The 20,009-nt window shown below is 28.3% G+C and overlaps 1 protein-coding gene across 5 annotated transcripts; it reads right to left on the bottom strand.

The window, feature by feature from the left end:
* Positions 1-7,936: 7,936 nt before the first annotated feature.
* LOC8259337 (thioredoxin O2, mitochondrial) lies at positions 7,937-14,375 on the bottom strand. Of its 5 annotated transcripts, XR_007215609.1 has the most exons (8): positions 14,028-14,375; positions 13,847-13,912; positions 13,696-13,746; positions 13,524-13,603; positions 10,817-10,861; positions 10,132-10,484; positions 8,916-9,010; positions 7,937-8,155 (listed from the first exon to the last, which is right to left on the bottom strand). XR_007215609.1 is itself a non-coding variant. In XM_015728500.3 (7 exons), the coding sequence occupies exons 1-7, from the start codon at positions 14,248-14,250 to the stop codon at positions 8,146-8,148; spliced, it is 570 nt and encodes a 189-aa protein (XP_015583986.1). In that variant the 5' UTR covers positions 14,251-14,369; the 3' UTR covers positions 7,937-8,145. The 5 variants fall into 5 exon arrangements, 1 of the variants encoding a protein (XP_015583986.1); XR_001536377.3 differs by lacking the exon at positions 10,132-10,484 and having other exon boundaries at positions 8,819-9,010; positions 14,028-14,369; XM_015728500.3 differs by lacking the exon at positions 10,132-10,484 and having other exon boundaries at positions 14,028-14,369.
* Between the last annotated feature and the right edge of the window lie 5,634 nt (positions 14,376-20,009).

A 20,009-nucleotide genomic window follows, 5' to 3' on the forward strand; every position in this document is an offset into this window, starting at 1 on the left:
TTCTGAAACACGAAAAATAGACAAACAATGAACCTCGATATTCTCAATTTACTTTTTGCTTGAAAGGAGAAAAATAGGAAAAGATAATTTCAAAGAAAAACAGAAAATAAACAAAATAATAAATATAACTTTTTATTTATATTTTCTTTTTTATTTAAAAAAATAAATATAAGGGAATATTTGAATATTATCGACTGATTTTTCCTTTTTTTTTCTCCTCATTCTTTTTCCTTTTCATAATTATCCTCTTCCAAACAATTTTTTTGTTGTTGTATAGGTTTGATTATCTAAATAAAACCAATATATTTTATTTCAATATTTTCATACAAAATGATAAAAAAATATATTTTAAGAATTTCAGTTTTACCCTAATTTTATCCTAACTTTATCACTAAGAGTATATATATATATGAAAAAATCTGTTTATTTTAAATGTAATTTCTTATTTTATATACCAAAATAATAGATAAGTGACATATATTAATCTATTTTAAATAATTAAAAAAAATATATAAATTAGCTTCTAACTTTCGGTTAGAGTGTAATAAAATTTTTAAACTTTAATGTAATTAATAATATTTTTAAAGTTTAAAAAATAAAATAATTACGTCAATATTGTCTATTTTACTATAAAACTTTGTTAATTTTAGACGCCAAAAGAAATCGCTATAATTTTCTCTAACTCACAATTTTTGCATGTGATAAAAAAATATTAACTCTATATTTTAGTATGTAAAATTAAAAAATGATAATCTTTTCTCCACGGGCATAAAAGAGAAACCAACATCATCATCGTTAGTTAAAAGAGAGTTAGCCCAAAGATATAATTTTTTTATTTTCTTAACTTTTAAGGTGTGACACGTTAATCAAAAGTTAGACTTTTACCTTTTAAACAATTAACTATAGAATCAAATGCTAAAGGATAAAATATTATATATATATACATTTAGAATAAATAAGAATTATATAAAGATGCATGCATCGTCATGATATGGAGGAATTGACATCGGCCTCATCATGTGCATACATGCTCCCTCATGAGTGTTTATGCATAAACATGTTGCACAAAATATCTACATTTGCGCATTGTTGATGAAGGCAAACTACATGCAACCTACCAATGAAAAAATAATATTAGTCTATTGAAATAAAAAAATAAATATAAATTTTGTAGCATTTTATTTCAATTCTTTTATTTGATAAATTTATTAAAAAGATACAATCATATTAACAATTTTGATAATTAATTAGACCGGTTAAAATTAGCCGATGTGTTTTTTGCAATATGTGGTGAAACACTTACTCGTGCTAGTGATTAAAATATATGGCCTATATAACACCTCATTTGCATGTCAAAAACCTAAAAAGACCATTAAATCTAACAATGTTATTTGCAAATAGATTAAATTTAAAATTTTATAATTGAAGACAGTGGATGAGGTGTCATATAATCTCTAATATTTTAGACACTAACACGACCGGATGTTTTATATAACGTCCTATGTCGGAAAATTTTGTTTTAACATTGATAATTAAAAGAAATTGATTATAAATTCATCAAAAAAGATATAAAAGGTACGAAGTAGGAAGGATGGAACCCACATTTGAAAAGAATGGACCCTTGACTGGGAATTCTTGATTTTCAAAAGGCAAGATCATTGAGTTGGCGACAACAATAACCGACTTTGTATGGACCCCAAATGCATCAGAATTTGTATCACAATAATCATTCTTTACTCTCCAACTAATCTTTCCTCTTCTTTTCTTGATTAGAGTTCTAATTAATTTGGTTTTATCAGAAATCAAATAATCGAATTTTGATTTTATTAATCAAATCTAACTAAATCAAATGAGTTCGGTCTGTATTTTTATTTTAATCATTTAAATTATATATATATATATATATATATATATACTTTATGTTTTATTTTTGTTGCATTTTAATACCCTATTACTTAATATCATTTTTATTTTTAATTAGTATTAGTAAAATTTTAACTATCAATGATAAAATCATTTTGTAATTGATTTTTATAATCAAAATTAATTATTAAGATATTCTTAAAAATATTATTATTTTATTTTAAAATTATTTCATTTATTCTTAATAAATTAAAAGAATATATATTAATTTTATTTGCATGAGTTTAATGTAGTCAATTTTATACTAAATCACACAATAAGTAAATTTGTTGTTGAAAATAAGTATTATACTAATATTAAATTGTAAAGTAGTAAGAATTAAAGAAAATTATCACATTGTACTTCTTTGTCACGAGAAAATTCATTATTCTTTAAGTGTTAAAGTTCTAAACTACAAGATAATAAAAATATGTAAATATATTAATAAATATATTTTTAGAGTTAAATAAATTATTTTTATATAAATAAATAATATTCAAATGTTTGGCGATAGTTCAGTCAGTTTGATTATGAGCGAAATCTTTTTGAGAACTAAATTGAACTTAAAAGTTATATGATTAGTTTCTTATTAAACTGTACGAATTGAAATTTAAAAATATCCAAATCCGGCCAATCGATTTAATTTGTTTATTTTCATTTAAGTTTTATTTTTGTATTTAAGGTGGACTCAGTGATATATTTAATATACTCAAATTTGATTTGGATTTGACTCGATTACTCAATAAAACAAATAAAATTATAAAATAGTAAAAGCTCAAACTCAATTGAGCCTTTTTCTTTTTAAAATCAAGTTTGATTAAGCTCACCTCTATTAGTATATAAAGAGTGAAATAGTAAAATAAGAAAAATTTGATTAATATCGTGAATTTATCGAGTCAAGTACTCGCTAAGTTACTGGAATAAAGTCAATTTTGAATATTTTTTCTTTGAATCAATCCTTTAATTACTTGTGAATTGGCTCGACTTGGTTACTCTTTTATATTGTAGAAACAGTCTAAGAGAAAAAAAAAAAAAATCATTTTTTCCCTTGGCTAGTTATAAAGAAAAGAAGGTACTTTAAATTAGTCCAAAGAATAATTTAATCTCAATTTATACATAAGTTCTCAATGATAATACATAAAACTTTGACCAATCGAAGACAACGACAAAATAAAATATGAAACTATATTACTTTCATTTTAGAAAAATAAAACATAGAAAACTATCAGCAATAGTATCTCATCTTTTAATTTTTACTATTTTAACATTTAAATTTTATAATATTCAATTAAGTGTTTAGATTTACTGAAATTCTGAATTAGCAAAATTTAGACATATTTAAAAAATAAGTTAGCCGCATTAAATAAAATTAAAAAGAAAATATAAAATAATTATATTTTCATATGTTTCCTTTTCGTTTCTTTTATTATTATTTTTTTATCTTCCTCCATATTTTTATATTTACAAATTTATTCCTTAAATAAAATTGATAATCATATTTATCAAATTTTAAAAATAACCAAATGTAACTCTGATAAATACTTTTTTTTTTTTTTAAAGAAAAAAAGCAGATAAAAGAGAATAGAGGGACGTTCAAGATGCCAATCATTGAAATGTTTGGTAGAAGCAATTAAAATTTAAAAAAAAAAAGAAGAAAAAGAAAAAGAGAAGCATTAAGGTCAAGGCCTGCACTAGAATGACATACATTCGTATCCAAATGCATCGTTTTGGGGGGGTTTGTTTGAGAGCTGGGAGCAGATACTATATTATTATCTATTTATTTGCCTTTACCTTAGAATTTTATATATATAATAAAATTAAATTCTATTAAAATAAAGATAAAATTTATAAAAATTGAAAACTAAATAAAAATTGTAAGAATTCAGTGCGGCACATATAAGAATTTGACATCTCTTTTGAGCACTGAGAAACTAAAATGGTGGGGACACATCTCTATCATCATACTCACAAACAGAAGACAATTGCCAGGCTTTGCAAGTTGTTTGGTAGCAGCAAAGCAATTTCAAGCATAAGCATTGGCTGGCACTCACAATTCTCTCTCTCGGCGGCTTATTGTGTGGCCTATTTCCAACCATTTGGACGTTTCACAAAGAAAAGCTAACTCCCTCTTTTTACAACCATCATTCTCATTCCCATCACGCGCCACCACCAACAGTCTCACTTTCCTACTCCTTTAAATAATACTTTTCAGTCATTATTTTAATTATAATAATTCACCTCTCAATTTTCCTTATATTCACTTATTTCTGTCCATATATAATTTTTTTTATTTAATATTATTATGAAAAGTTTTATATAAAATGACTAAAAATACATTTGGACGTATAGATATGATTAAACATATAAATTGAAAGGCGTTTGTAATTAAAAAGTATTACAAATTAAATTGACAGTCTTAAAATAAGACTTCGAAAATTCCGTAAATTGTTTTTGCTCTCGCATTAGAAGTTAAAGATTAAAATATATTATTTTTTAATTCATGAAAGATTAATACGTGAAGTAATCATTTCTCTAAATCTACTATAAAAGCTAAAACTCACTTAATGAAGCATATAAAAAAGATATGAATTCAAAATCTCTCGCTCACTCCTATTTTAATTGAATATGGAGTCTAAAATTAGACATTAATTTTTAAAGAAAAGAAAAGAGAAGAGATTGTAAGACACGCAATGGAAAATGAGAAAGATGTTGGAAGATGGGTGTCAAGTGTATGATTGAAGTTACCATCCACAAAAGGCCCTTTGTTTGGCTAATATAGCACACACACACCACCCCTTCCCTTCTTTAATCTCTCTCTCTCTCTCAATCAATACATGGAGACATGAAACAACAAAAAAAAGGAAAGGAAAAGAAAAGAAAGAGAAGTGACAGGAAATGGTGTAAAAGGCCCACATCCTCCAGTAGTCCACCACCATTAGGAGAAGAGAAAGAGTTATAAAAAATATATAATAAAAAAAAAGAAAAGAGAAAAGAATGGAGTTGGGTATTTTGTCAGTTGGTTAGTATTCTTACATAGTGTTGCTAAACCAGTGAAAATGGACCCAACAACAGAGACAACATTCAGATATTCCATTTCTTATCATTGTCCCAATGCTTTGACCAACCATTTTCCTCTGACCCTCTAAGCCTCCCTCCTTCCCTCCTCCTCCTTCTTCTTCTTCCTCCTAATTATCCTACCTGCTAACCCTACTAAGTCCCATGTATGTATAGCCCTGCTCCTTTCTTCTCTTTCCAAACCCACATACTGTCTTCGTTGAAATTTGGGTTGCAGCAAAATGACGAAGAGGAAAACGACATTTCGTTTTTACTCCACCTGCCACCCACCCACCCACCACCTCTCCAACTTTTGTTTCTCATCTTTTCCTCCCTTTTGTTTTTTCCTTAGTTTATTACAATTATAATTTAAAATTGAGGATTGGAGAATCAAATGGGCAGTAGTTGATTTGAGGAATTGGACATGAATTTGAGGAGGGGGCAGGAAAGAAAAAAGGAAGAAATCATTGAACCCAAAAAAAACTGTCAAGAAATGCAACAGCTGCAGAGGAGCAGCAGCAGCAACCCAACAGAACAACAGAACTGATATGAATTGTTAATTTCTGCAATAATGACTAAATTATTAAGTTTTTCTTCTGTCATGAAATTAGGTCTTTTCAGGGACTGATATTGAAACTCAGCTCAAAGTTGTATGATCATTCATTTACGATAAAGAGATGTAATTATGCTTTATATTAGGAAGCCATGTGCCATTATTTTGCAGCATGCAGCTATATCTTCACTTAAGATATGAGCAACTGAAAAAAATAAAATTCTTGAAAATTTAATAAATAGAAAAAGCGAAACGCATATTTACATACTTGAATCTTGTCTATTTAGTCATTTTAACAATTTAATTTTTGATATAATCTAATATATATGTTAACATATTCTCTTTTTATAATACTTAAATACTTTTTGACATGTAGTTTTATTTAATATGCCTATGTGTACTGTGTATAATTATTTAAATGTCATAAAAAATAAAATTCAGGCCTCTATTAGATTAAATCAAAAATTAAAATATTTAAAAAAAATTAAAAAAAAAATGAAATTCAAGATGTTAGAGTGATTAAATGATTAAAATTTAAATATTTAAATTTAAACTCTGACAAATAAAAAAAAAAAAAAAAACTTTTTTCTAACCGTAGAAGCAGAAAATCCTATAGCTCTCTCAAATGTGGTATTAAAAATTTTAAATATTTAGAATAGAACCAACTAAACCAATTTGATAATCAATATAAGACTTCTATAAAGAGGTCAACTGAATCCAAATTGAGTTCTAAGAGCAGGCATTTAACTCACTTCCATAAATAAATTCCATAAGACATTATTATCAATTTATTAATAAAAATAAAATCCATAAAACAGTCTAGATAATAAGACATTATTATTATTATTATTATTAATAAAGCACATGAATTAACGTAATATGGGGTTTCTGTTATGACTAGAAGAAGGTAAAGAGAAGGGACATTACAATTTTGTGCTTACAAATGTTGGGCTCGACCCAACTAAAACAATTTTTATTACGTTGGAAAACAAGGCTTGAATAAGTAACCATATGTGCATATCTCAACACTTGAATAATGTAAAATAATGAAAAAATTAATAAAATTATCTATATTCTTCTTGTTTTCCATCAAAAATACGGTTTTAATTTTTTTTTTATCTTTAGTTATTTTTTGGTAAAACAGTAAAAAAAATAACTAAAAAAGAACTGAAAAATAACCACCATATTTAAAGAAAAAAAAGATTAATAATTACACAGTAAAAAAATGATGTGTTTATGAATTTTAAAATATTTTTAAAAAGTTTCCTAAATTATTCACATTTTTAATAAGATACTACAAAAAATAATTCATGCTCAATAATTATGCTTTTGAATAAAAATACAAAAATAGTTATGTATTAGTTTATCACATTTATTATAAAAGCAAATCATTCCTAATTTTTCTAGTAAACTAATGCAAATATAGTTTCAGCTTCATAATTCTTTAAGATTCTCAGTTTTTCACTTAATTTTAGTCATGAATTGGAAAAATATTTATCAAAATGAATGTGAACCTTTTAATATGTTAAAGTAAAATAATTTGCTATTTTATTTAACTTTCAAATTAAACTAAGAAAAAGAAAATAAATGAATATTGTCATGATCTCATATTGTTTCAAAAGTTTATAAACCAAATAGAACTTTTAATCTTTTTAAATTGGCCCACCTTTTTTTTTTTTTTTTTTTTTTTGGAACTTGAACAACAACAACAACTTGAGTACTTGACTAGTATTAGTAAAAAAGAAAAAGAAAAAATTCTGAGTTAGGAGAAGGAAAGAATCAGTCCATTATGTCAAGTCCAGTACTCTGAAGTTACAAAGGTAAAATAGTAAAACCATCAAACAGCAAGTTGGCTCCACCAAAATGTTTTTACCTCATTTTGATGTCACAAGATAGGTGACTCTGTCACCTATTAAATGTTGCAGGCTTTTATAGGGGGCAGGAAAAAGAACAGCCCTTGTCAAAATGGATTTTCTATTCAGAGAGCTTTGGAAACTATAGTTTTCAAAATTAAGTGCAGATGAATTTTCAAATCTGAGAATGCATCTCAACATTCATGATACAATCTCCAAGAACAAATTCACAAATACAAGCTAGCAGTTGGCATGTCTAAGGTGTCAAAATGTTCAATCTTAGCACTCATTCTGATCAAGCAATATAGGGTCCTCTTGGCATAAGAACAAAGGTTGCTGCATGCATTTTAAATATAATTGTCACAAGAAGAAATCTATGTTAGTTAAATAGTAGGGCTTTCGCCGCCGGTTTCTGAAATCTGATTCAGGCCTATTAGATTCATTTCATGACAGCAGCCTTATCCCCTCAAACCTCAATATCAGAATCTAAATGCTTCTCTCTGTCTGCTTTTCAGCATTCATCATTTAGCTAATTTTGGTTCAAGATAAGATTATACCTACATAAATTCTCCACTTGTGAGCAATTCCAAGATGTATTCCAGAATTTGCAGTGACAGTCATGTTGTTGGGCACAAATTTGTCAACTTATGGAATATTTTCAGAGCATTCCATAGACAACTAACCTTTGTAGTGAAAGCTAACCCAATGGAAAGCAAACTTATTATAGTTTCATTACAAAACTGACTACACTTCAGATGCGCTAGTCCTTCAGAATTATCTTCATTAATCCTTCCTGCAAAACAAAAATAATAAGAAAAGCATTCAGCAAGCTAGTACACTGCCTCGGGGCTCAGAGTCTAAAAAACTGCAAGGACTAATTTGAAACAACATAAGAACAAATTTAGCTCAAAAGAAAACAATCCATAGTTACACGACAACTCCCCATCCACCCAACAATGCCAGCCACTTACTTCCTTTGAGTATTTGAGCAAATTTTGCCTACTAATCCTTTATGGAAAATGCAAATGTATCAGGAATTGATTCCCAGGTGAAATCTTTTACGAGAAATTCAAAACCATACAAAAGATTACCAAAAAAAAAGCCTATGCATATTTTGGTCAGAGAAAAAGGGGTTAAATAGACGTACTCCATGAAAGTTTGGCCGCCCATTATTCTAATTCACCCTTGAGTCTTTTTTCTATTACTCTAATTCATCCCTCAGATTTGTTGTTTTTATTGTAAAATCTGTTGTTTATGATGGAGGGGCTACTGGGTTAAAACAACAAAACTAAGGAATGAATTAATGGTAATCAGAAAAACACAAGGACGTGTTAGTATGATGAGTCAAAACTCAAGGGGCATGCAATAAAAATTGAATAAGGAATTATTAACAAATAAGAAAAGTGAGAAAGAAAGCACATGAGCAGCATTAGGGGAGGCTTATTTAATCAGTGACCTGTCATATGGAAGGCAGATTTCCAGAAATCAGGACCCCAAGAAATGCACCACCAATATAGGAACCACAATGAAAATGGAGACCAGTGAAGAATTACCCATAGAGTTCTTCCATTGTATCCTTTATTCGTTCAACATCAGCGCCAACAATTTCAGCTGCCTTTTTCCCATTTTGAAAAAAATGGAGTGTTGGCTGCAAAATAAGGCGCAAGTTATAATAGTATAACAGCGTTCCTCTTACAATATAATGCATATGTTTGACAGGACAACATTAAAAAGTCAATAAGCCAACCAACTAATAGCTAAAAGAAACCAATGGATACAAACTAGCAATTGCAGGTTCCAAAAAAACAGAGCAAAACAAGCACAATAAAATAGCATAAAACAAGAAACACAATGTACAAAATTATACTGAAGACTTTAAGCAGTAACTAAGAGCCTCTAAAGCTCAAATATCAATTACAAAGCAATTGAGTATGATATGTAACCAAATATCAACTTTAGGTTTAAACGTGTATATAGATATATGAAAAGAATTCCTGACAATTATTATAAATTTTTTTTCGTACTTGTTTCATACCCCATATAGTTGTTCAAAACCATGATTGACCCTTTACAAATTGACAGAAGGTAAAAAATCAAACATTGGCCTTGTCGCCTTCTCTTTCTTATGAAGTAAGGAAAAAAAAATATCAAAGTTTAGAAATGGCCAAAACCCAAATAGAAGACTAGTAAAAACAGATGAGAAATTCAATAATAGCAACGAGGTAGGTTTAGGTGCAGTTCAGGCTAAGCTCATTTGTTATCCCACTCCATATCATAAAGACATAAAGATACAACTTAAGTCTCTATCTAAAACTAGAGTGGATTTAGAACTTGATCTAGAGAAAAGAGAAGGGAACTAGAGATGCCTGCTTCATGGTACCAAAAGACAAAAAGCACCAGCAGAATATAGATTAACAGCCTGAAAAACAAACAGAAAATGACCATGAGGTAGAATCTCTAACAACCAACTATGAGGTAGAATTTCTAACAACCAGTGGATTGATTATCACAATTCTTAAAGCATATTAATACTGAAATATTAAAAACAAATCCATTACCTATCTCAAAAAACTGCTTAGAGTGCAATTCTGGCTGCATTCTAAAACCTTATATTCAGTTTTTGTTTACTTGAGGTATAATATGAGAAACAAAATCAAGAGAAGAGAGAGAGAGAGAGAGAGAGAGAGAGAGAGAGAGAGAGATCACTACAGTCGTACCACATGGAAACTCTTGACAAATGAAGAGAAAATTATGAGAACAAAGATTTACCATTTTAAACCCCTTTTTCCTCTACAGACATGCCACAAATACATAGAGAAACATTTTTAATCAAGTCATGTTGAGAAACGTTTTTATATCAGGGTACTTTCATCTCTAGAGAAATCCTCATTCCACTGGCAGTAAGAGAATAGGATGTTCCCCAGTTTAATATACAACCATGGGAAATTCCCAAGTTGGTATGTCAAGAAAGTAGAGGAAAAAGGCCTGAAGACTGAAGTAAATTTGGTGGAACAGTAATTTTCTACGCTCTTTGACTTGATATGAAAATGAGCTCTGCTTCTCTGGACACAAGAAGTTCCCGTGGTACGTGAGAATGCCAATTTTTCAGAAAATGCCGTCAACTAGCGTTTAAATGCCAGATAAAAACATGACAAAAAGACAAAGACACCAATCAGTTCAAGGGTCAACTGAAAAGCTAACTATTTAGTGATAACCCTAGAAGACAAAACTAAAAGGGAACCATAAAAACAGTCTAAACATTGTGCTGCTGCATGAATTGGCTAGATTTAAGTACTGGACATTCTACTGCCTGATTGCAAGTACTTACAATTGCACTAAACAACAAACCTCGCACTAGTAAATAATCAGAGATATAAACAAATGACCAGCTGCTTTCCAGTGCTACATATAGAATAACAACATATCAATAGTAAGAAACAAACAGTAAGCTTACCACAGCACTAATAAATAATTGATTCAATTTGCTCCGAAGGCCTTCCTGCAAATAAATTAATAATATTAGTTCAAGCAATTTTTCAATGCATAAGCGTGAGTTACAGTATCATAATAGTATCATAAGACAACAAAAAGATTCTTTAGCTCTTTGACAAGGTAGCATTGTACCCATGACCGTGACAATAAAGGACTCTTTAGTATCATGAATGAAAACTCCACATGTCCAAAAGAGTTACTGGAAGATAAGGTGAAAATTAAACAAAAGTAAAATTTTCCTTTTAAACTCAAGATACTCAATGATAAGCCTGGATTTCTGAATTCCTTCTTCTATTATCTAATTAGTCCTTTTCCATGAGCCACTTCAGCTTATTCCACATTTCTAACCTAATCAAGGGCTTCATAAACTTGCATCGTCTTCAAGGCACATCTAAACCATTCATGATCTTTCTCTCATCTTAGGACTGCATGTAGCTCAAAAATGTAGTCATCACACAACAACAAGTTGACGCTAATTTCCGTTTATAGAAATCTAACTAAAACAATATTTGAAATTATATCTAATTTTCATAGCAATTTATTTATATACTAAAATTGCTAATAATATTTAAAAAAGTAATACCATCAAAGTATCACTATTATTCAATAAAATTTTCCATAGTGATAAATAGACTTGGGTAGAACTCATTCCCAAAAGCTAGCTCAAATGAAGAGAGTGTCTAGTCTATATGTATACCATAGCAGCCCAATAATTTAGCAATGTGGGACAAATATAATTCTTAATACCCTCCCTCACGCTTAGCATGACATGCAAATAGGCGGGAGTCCAAAACCATCATTGCAGACTAAAGTCTGAGTTTGATACTATGATAAATAGACTTGGTCAACTCATTCCTAAAAGCTAAAAGGAAAAGGGCGCCCAGTCCGCATGTAAATCATAAAAGGCCAGTAACTCAATGTGGGACAAATACAACTTCTTACACATAGAAACAATAACAAGGAACATATTACAATGTGTTTTTGAAATTTAAAAATTTATGATAGAAAATTTAAATTTAAGCAAAATCATATAAATTGGTTACAGTAAATAGATAATTTAGTTTGCTTTATCATTAATCAGTTTTAAGTTAGTCCCAATCAAATATAATTCATAAAGGACCTATGTAATAAAGTGTGAAAATAAACTTAAATTATTGAGAAAAAAATTTGAGTGTGGGGTAAAACCTAAAATTCAAACATGGGGAAAAACACATATAATCAACTACAAAATTTGTCTTAGATTGTAATCTAAAAAGATTTTCTTGGAAGCATTGGAGGGCCCATGCTAAATCTAAGCCTGCTTCAGCCCTATTAATAGGGGACTTTTTCCCAATTTAATGCAACTAAAGAAAAGAAAATTACAATTCTAGGGTATTTGCAAAAGCAATTACCAAATTAGGATAGTTTAAAAAGTATTTACAATTTTGGGTTTTTTTTTGCTGAAGTGGCAGTGTGATTTCTACCTGCCACTTGAACTAGCAGATAGAAGTTGTTTGCAACTTCAATTGGTGTCTTTCCGTCACTTGAAGTGGTAGACAAACAAAAGAACTTGAATTCCAATGATAACAATGTTGTTGGAGTTCAAACTCTTTTTAAGAATAAAGAAACTGTTTTGTACTTGCCTAATTTTAATAAGATTATACGAAAATAAGTTGATGATAATAACTAATTGGATGAAGTTAATAAATAAATAACTGTAGTTATTATAGTTGTATAGAAACTAACTACAATTAATTAACTTCATCAATAAACATATATCACTTAAATAAAATGTTACGGATTGGAAAAAGAAAACTGAGACCAACATGTAAATAAATTATTAAATTAATAAAATAAAATTAGCATAGCATGGTGCACCGAAGAGTATCAAGCAAGATTTGTTTTTTAAAAGAGTTATAATGTTATCTTTGGAGTTCAAAATATTGTTTTTGTCCACCATTTCAGCAAAAATGCATTTAGTCTGTCCACAACTTCAAGTGGCATATTAACCCTCACTGGACACTATCCACCAGTCTGACTGACAAATAGTGTTTTCTTTTTTAACCAAGTGCAGGTCAAATTCACCCTAAAATGGGAAAAATATTCCACCCCACCTTAAATTGGAAACGTATATTAAATTGGGAAAAGCCCGTTAACAGGTACATGAGAACTAAGAATACTCATTTCTTCATATCTTTCAGATACACAATTCTTCTTCACCTCGATCAAAAAGCAATACCAAATATTATAATGTAGACATGTCCTCATCCTGTCATAAAAAGTTCCAGAGTAATCTTCATACACCAGTATTATGCAGTTTATTATAGCACTATTACTTATGCTACTGTAACTACTGTTTTCATGCTCCTGACTGAATAATGTTGCTTCCTTGGCTTAAAAGTTATTCCGCTAAGGATAAGGCAGATAATCCAAATAGAATGGCAAAGATTGTACTGAGGAAACCAATTTTTATCTCTAGACCATAGTTAACATTTTCTAAATAGTTTCAAGCAAACAAATTAAGTAAACTATGGCGAAAGAAAAACTATCAGTGTTGTTGAGCGTTGACACTTTTATCTCCCAACAATTATCCATAGTATCACAATGATTACATGGAATTATATGGAGCAAATATTGTCTTACAAATCAACCAAACAAAAATCACAAAACTAACTATAAATTTGCAATACCTGGTCAATGTCAATCTTATATGTTGTAACATCAGGGTATTTCTTACTCTCCTCCGTAAGGATAGGAGATATGAACTTGCCTGCACAAGAGTCATATCCCATATCGTCAATTAACCAGCAACATCCCATTTTTCTAAAAAAGAAGAAGATAATAAGAATGATAAGAACTTACATGGCCCACACCACGCAGCAGTGAAATAGAAGATTGCTGGCAAAGACTTGTCTGTTACAATGCATAGTAAAAATGTAACGTTGTAACCAACAGAGTTAACTAATAACAATAAATGCATAAAGAATCAAAAAGAAAAAGAAAAAGAGAATACCTTGAACATTATTCATTGAGGTATTGAACTGTTCTTCTGACTTAATGAGTACAACCTTCGAATTATCTGAACTCGTGTAATCAAATTTCAATCGCAAAAAAAAAAAGGATAAGAACTCTATAATGATAATGAAAATTTAAAAAAAAAAAAACAAGAAAAGAAAAGAAACTAGAGGCAGTACCTGGGGACGAGCAAAGGGTTCTTTGGAATTGAAGAGAAGGGCTTAAAGATTGACTCTTTGTGGTAGTGTAAGTTGAGAAATCAGTACAAAACAATGGTTTCGAAGGAATGGAAAAATCGGGCAGTGATGAGACATGGATTGCACTTGAAATTCGGATAACTGAACCGAAATTCAAGAAATTACGGCGTTCAACGAACCGTCGAACCATATAAATTCCCCTCATTTTCCTGCTCTGAGTAAACCTGATTGATGTTTCCTTTTCTTTCTTTTCGTTGTCTTTTGGGGGTTAACACAGAGGGTTTTTCGGTGTGTTGTGTGGAATAGGTGGGTTTGCAAACCAGACCCGAAACACAAGTTTTGATAAACCAATCAAATCCATGGGCCAGACCCCAACTCTATATTACATGGTTTTCTTGTTTTTGTTCTTTTAATGGGCCTTATACGTGAGTCAGAATTCTGAGACTGCATTAAAATTTTGACGTGCATGACTTTAAAAAAAAATTATATTCATTAAACATGTAATAAATGTTTATTCAATATATACATAATACTCATTATTATTTTATTTTATTAAAAAATATTTGTACCGTAATAGCAATTGTAATATAACTTTAGTTTGACCTTTGTATGTTTATTAACGATAAGAATAATTTATGTTATGTTCATATTATATATGTCTGTATGATTTGATTAATGAATATAATGTTCATTAATGGTAGATATTCATTAATAAAGTAATGACTATTATGCCTATGAATAATGAATGCTTATGTCAATCACAAAAATATTTTAATATGCATCACAAAAACAGTAAATCGAACTTTCAAAAACAATCAATATCTTTTTCATCTGAAATAATATTTCATAGTGATACGAGAAAACATGTGTAAAGTTATAACTACTAGTTTAACAAGAATAAATTAATGAACATCCAGAATATAAATAATGAAGAACCTTTACTAAAATATTCAATGTTTAGAAGTTGATGTAATAAAAAATAGACATATTTATAATAGATAATGAATAATGTGCATATGAATGATGAATATTGATATCTATTATAAAAATATAACACTTTTGATATGAAATTATCAATTATATATTGATGAAATTCTTAAATTGCCAAATGTGTAAAAAAGTAGTTTCATTTACCAGTAATATAATTTTTTTAAGTATATGAAGACCTCCTATTATATCAGTTTTAATAAATAATTTATTATCATTTGTTGAAAGTATATTGATTTTTAAATTAAGTATATAGAGACTTCTTTTTATCTGTTTTGATGTTTTTATTCTTTGCCTTAAATTTAGTTACTTTATATGTTATTTTCATGCCTTGTATATATATTAATCTTGTTTAATGAGTACTGTGTATGTATATCGAGTTTCGAACGGTGGAACATCAAATTAAATAAAAATCGGCCACTACAAAAGTGCACAGTCGATCGGCTCAGTGCACAGCCGATCAATTGTGCATTAAGCCCACCGACTCTGTGATGTCACCTGTCGACAATTTTTTCAAATTTGTCATGTTTCATGATTTTTTAGCCTTATTGTCAATTTTTGCCATTTTTGTTCTAGATTAGTTATTTTTTAAGTTTATTAGTTGTAGGAAGGGTTGTAATAATTTATGTTTACTGTATTCTTTATTTTCTGCTTTATTTTTGCTTTGTTTTGATGGATGAATGACAAACAATTGATATTTAATTGTGAATTAAAATTGGACATCTAGACATATGCTTAAAATTGGGCTTTGCATGTAAAAGTGGTTCATTAGGTCAAATATTGGTCAATTGAGCTAAACGTTTAGATTTAGTGGGCGTTGCCATGTTTAAAGTTAATCAACGAACTTACTTAGAATAGGAAAACTGAACTAGGCCTTAGCATGCATTTCGTAGTCCAATTAAGATAAAAACTTGGTAAACAAAGTATAATTAGTAATTGGGCTTAGACTAGATGGGCCTCTTGAACATAATTAAATAGTTAAATTAGAGAAACAAAATAATGAAAATTTAGAAATTGGGTCTAACTAAAATGTACTAGAATTAAGTGGACCAACATGTTGTAGTGATTGATTGTAGAATTATAAAGACTGTATTTATAGGAAATAGCCGTTAAATAAAAAATAAAAAATAGGGATACATAAATAAGAAAGTTAGTTTTTGGATCTATCTCTGTACGTGACGAAGCTTTCTTATGGAATCTAGAAAAACCACTCAATTAGTGAAAGTGTCCGAAAAATTACTCGGATGGCGACTCATTTTTTCTGCGCTAGTTTCTATGACTAGTTAGCGTGCTCCCGATTAAATTGAAAAGTCTTATAGTGTCATAGTCACTAGAGACACTTGGATGCATACTCGAAACCCCGTCCACGTATTTATCCCTATTAAGTATTATTATATAATAAATATCATAATTTTTATTATTAATATAAATATTATATAAGTTTACAAATACTATAATATATATATATATATATATATAATGTTAAATCTAAAAGATAAAATTAATTTGAATTCAAAATTAAGTCAATAAATTAGCAGACTTACAAAATAATAAATTTAATTTTCAATAAATCCCGCTCGAACCAAAATTTAGATTCGACCCGATTGGTTAACAAATAATTTTTTTATCGAACCAATTCTAAGTAGCTCATCACATGTTAGTTCATTTACAGCCCTACCAAGAACATTCTTATCAAACTAAGAAACAAAGCTACCAGCATTACCCACTAACAAAAGAAATTTGAAGAGACTGCACAATGATTTTGCACGCACCAAAAGAGATGGGGACAATTTGATGGCGAGAAAACTGGAGAAGTAAATTAAATATCAAGTAAAATGCCTCAATTTCTTCATTAAAATACAATTAATTAGTATTTAATCTTTCAATTGAGGTTTAAATTGTTTAATTCTTACAATTTTAAAATTGAATTAGTCAGTCTGCAAGATTTGATTCCATTAACACTTTAATTCCTACATCTGTTGTCGTGGTAACAAGAAAAGAAATTTATTATTTAAAAAAGAATATATAATTTTAAGAGATATTATTTTTTTCACAAATATTAATTTATTGGAGTTTTATTATAGTTAAATATCAACATTTTTTAACTATTATTAAATTATAGAAAAAACAATATTCTTATTGTCCACCAACGTAGACAATAATTAAATTTAGTTTTCTTTATGATTATGTATCCAATCTTTGCTCCATTATCAATTATCATGCTAAGTCCCCCGGAACTTTTCTTTTCCACATTACATCCCTCTACTTTTTTTATTCATTTAAAAAAGCATTTACTTTCTCCTGTTCATGGAAAGAATCTCGAGACTAAATCCATGAACACACTTATATTTACATAAATGAAAAATTTTATATTTTGATTATGAAAATATACTTTACTCAAATTATTGAATGATTGTATATACTAAATATCGTATACTTAAACAATAAGAGAGTAATATATAGTTATTTAAAAGTACGTAGATCAAATGATAAAACTCTCTTCTAGTTTAATAAAGATTTCGAGCTCGGCCTTGAATATACAGTTATGTTAAAATTTTTGAGATCATACTTTATCACTTATAAAGAATTTTATACGATATATTCTAAATTATTAAACTAATTCTAAATATTAAATAAATAAATAATACATATATATAAATGATCTAACATCAAAAGACCTGTACACCGAGAATGGCTGAAAAAAGTTGTATCATTTATCTAAAATTATTTTTAATTTAGCATGCAATATGCTATTGTATTTCATAGATTAGAGATTTGGGCATCATATTCCTATCATCTTTATAATTTTTTATTAATAGTTAAAGATGCAAAAGGGATGCAAATTATTGAGTTAGTGGACTGACCACTACCAACTATTAAAATAAAAAATAAAAATAAAAAATAAAAAGAAGAAGAGTTTCATGACATGAAAATTTGTTGGCATGAATGGGATTAGATGAAAATGATAACCATAATAATATGTTGGGGTGATGTTAACATATCCCAAAGTAAAAGTTGGTGATAACTAACTTTTGGTCATTGACATTGCACCAACTGTTACCAACTGCAATACCTATCCCAACTAAATCCAAAACTCCCTTGACTTGGAGTCCTTCTTTAAATCTTTCTTTACTTATCATCCTCTTGTCACCAGACATTAACAATAAAGATTGATTAGGTATGTCTTAGCAAGAAAGAATTGTATTTTAAAGAAACTTGCCATCCATAAGTTACCAAATTATCCTCCTAAATTTGGATGTTTTCAAGCAATTTGATAGTGCATATTGAATTGTGTCATTTTACTTACCAATGTGATAAGTGTTATTTTTATTATTTTTATTTTATAAATTATTTTCAATTTATAAGCCTTTCTATTTAATAAAAGATTCATATATAAAATTTGAGTAGCCCTAAAGTCAATATATAATAACAATTCAATAATAGATATAATTGATAATATGTAATATAAGATAAGAAAATTTTATTAATTAATATATAATATTTATCTAAACTGTTAGTAAAATTATGACTAATATAATGGTTTTTAGAATTAGAACATTAAATTCAATTAAAATTTAATATATTAATAATATTGTAAATGTTAATAATATAGTAATTTAAATAAAAATAAAAAGTACACATTAGTATCATATCTATGGAGTAATTACAAATGCCTTATGAGGTTCGACATAATCTACACTTACGTCCTCTAGTTTTAAAAATATGCACTTTTATTCCTCTTTTTTATATGTCGTTCAACGTAATAGTCCTTTCATTAGTAGTCTGTTAGTGTAATGAATTTTAAATTGGTCAAAGTACTGAGGTGTTATATTTTACTAAATTAAAAGATATTTTTATCTTTATGTGAATCTATAGTAAACTGAAATTTATTTTAGAGTAAAATATATATCTTTTTTTACTTAAATTAGGAAAAAGATACAACACTTTATTTTCTTCTATCTAAAAAAAAATTTCACATTTAAAAAATAATAAAAATGTATAATTGAGCAAACTTTATAATCTTTTCAGTAGTTTCACACAATACTAACACTTAAATAAATGACAGTTAACACGAGAGATAAAAATGCATATTATTAAAAAATAAAGAATATAAGTGCAGGTTATCTCAAACTTCAGGGGGTGTTTATCAATTCTCCTATCTATCTGCATCTAATACATGTGTCAGATGTATTATTTTATATATAAAAATGAAATGCACATTTTAAAAATCTTTTATGTCTCAACTTATATATATATATTATATAATTATATGGATATTATTGATTATATATATATACTTTAGCTCGACAAGGTTTGGTGTTTGATTAATGACTATAAAATTACAAATTTTCATTATATTTTAAACCTATCATTATAAAATGGGTCATATTTTGTAGTATATATTATGAGATTATTTTTGTTTCCATCCTTCATAACTGCCTATGCATGAAAGAACATCTATACACATATATAGATTACAATTTATAAAGATTTGACAAACATATGAAGAAAAAATTAAGATTTGAGGGCAGCAACTATCCCTCTCTCTCTCTCTCTCTCTCTCTCTCTCTCTCTCTCTCTCTCTCTCTCTCTTTTTCCTTTCTTAATCTTTTCTTTTCTATTTCTTGCCTTTTTTTTTCAAAATTTTCTTAGGTATTCTATATGGTGATTTTGCTGTTATTGACCTCTCATTTTTAGTATTTTTACTTAAGATTTGAGGGCTTCATCATGAAAATCAACGATAATTTTTATCCATTTAGAGCTTTTTACATCGATTTACTGTGTAAATAAGAGGTTTCTAATTTTTTAAAAATGACAATAGCGCAAGGAGGACGAGATTTGAAATTCTCGTCAGAGTCCGATAAAAAATCGGGGCAAAAAGAAAGGTGTAAATAATTTTTGAGGCAAGCACGAAGAGAGGATGAAGATCTCCATTTATCTTTTATAATTTTATTAATGTTAAAAACTTATATTCTT

This window comes from Ricinus communis, chromosome 4 (genome assembly GCF_019578655.1).
Source record: "Ricinus communis isolate WT05 ecotype wild-type chromosome 4, ASM1957865v1, whole genome shotgun sequence".
NCBI classification, from domain to species: domain Eukaryota; kingdom Viridiplantae; phylum Streptophyta; class Magnoliopsida; order Malpighiales; family Euphorbiaceae; genus Ricinus; species Ricinus communis.